At 46.3% G+C, this 1,324-nt stretch overlaps 1 protein-coding gene across 1 annotated transcript in view; it reads left to right on the forward strand.

Annotated features, from left to right (window-relative positions):
- Positions 1 to 174, forward strand: part of LOC127240804 (NADH-ubiquinone oxidoreductase chain 5-like) — a 1,980-nt gene extending 1,806 nt beyond the window's left edge. Inside the window, 1 exon segment of the mRNA XM_051259629.1 lies at positions 1 to 174. This exon segment is cut by the window's left edge and continues 131 nt beyond it. Coding sequence (XP_051115586.1) covers positions 1 to 113 — 113 coding nt within the window. The 3' untranslated portion in view covers positions 114 to 174.
- Positions 175 to 1,324: the final 1,150 nt, after the last annotated feature.

The following is a 1,324-nucleotide window of genomic DNA, read 5'->3' on the forward strand; positions in this document are numbered from 1 at the left end:
CTCTAAAAAGCCAAGGTCGTGGGTGGCCAAGAGGGCCCACTTGGAGACTTGGGATCTCAGCTGCGAAGGTTGCAACAAGCCGGCCGGCCGATAGGCGAAAGAGAATCAACTAGTTTTCTGATCTGATGATCTGAGTAGGCTCATAATAGGGAATACCCTAACCCTGGGAACCGGGGCCTGTCCATCCTTAGGACTTTTAGCAACTCGCGATTCGCGATTAAAGGCCTTTTCTTTTAGTAGAATCTTGAATTGATGAGTCTACAGACAAGTCCAAGCGTGGCATGCAATGGCAATTCAGAAATATCGTAAGAGAAGAAAAAGAGCTGACGAGCTGGACTCGATATCGATGAGGCGACCCTAAGATAAGGAAAGCTTTAGTAGCTACCTTGAAGTAGAGGTGAGAAGGTACGATAGTAAATCGGGGGACTCACAACCGGGCCAAAGCTCGAGGGATGACTCTATTGCAGCGGATTTTCCTGCAGCTGATGTTACAGAGGAAAGACTAGACGCTAGGAGAGTTGGGAACTAGTCAAGTCTTAAGACAAGGTTCGAATAAGCTCTTACAGTTAGGAACGAAAGGTTCCTGACAAACTAATAAGACTAGGAGTCAAGGGCATAAACAAAATAGGCATCCCCGGGATGGGAAAGACAAAATTGAATAGTTCCTAGTTGAAGAAGAAAGAGAAGAGCTCGAGACTTCGGCAAGTCACTAAGGTTTGGGCACGGAAATGCCACCCTTTCCTGGCTTTCCAAACAAAGCCCATCGAAGTCCAGTCCATCTAATTCATTTTATTCCCATTCGCTATCCGAGTGCAATCGGCAAAAGCAAGTTTCTCTTTCTTCTTTTCCTTCACATAGCTTCCGTAGTCCAACCACGATTCACGGAGGATCCTTGCTTTTTTTTGTTAGCGCACCTGTCTTTCTCGGTTACGCAACAACCCGTTGTTCTGTTGTCTTTTTTTTTCCCTTCCACGTAAAAAGTTCGTCAAGCGTGGTTAGGATGTCCATTTGGAACAAGAGGGAGGTCATCCCCTTGTCCATCCATCCCCCGGGATGGTATTTGCCGATTACGTACGAGAGCCCACCCCATACTATAAAAACCAAGGTGGTAGCTCCGCTCTTATGGAGGAAGTGGCTCCATAAGCTACCATGCTCTAAAAGGGTATTACGTATATAGGACATGGCAAGTAACGTAACGAGATTGAAAAGAATAAAGCGGATAAAAACGGAGCTCCCCTCTCACTTTGTTCGAGCAACTACGCCCCTCTCCTTATCAGTCGAGTATCTTGAAACCTCTCGAAAACGAGTTTCTCAACCCCACATT

Source organism: Andrographis paniculata, unplaced genomic scaffold, assembly GCF_009805555.1.
Source record: "Andrographis paniculata isolate CXL003 unplaced genomic scaffold, ASM980555v1 Contig7END, whole genome shotgun sequence".
Taxonomy (NCBI): domain Eukaryota; kingdom Viridiplantae; phylum Streptophyta; class Magnoliopsida; order Lamiales; family Acanthaceae; genus Andrographis; species Andrographis paniculata.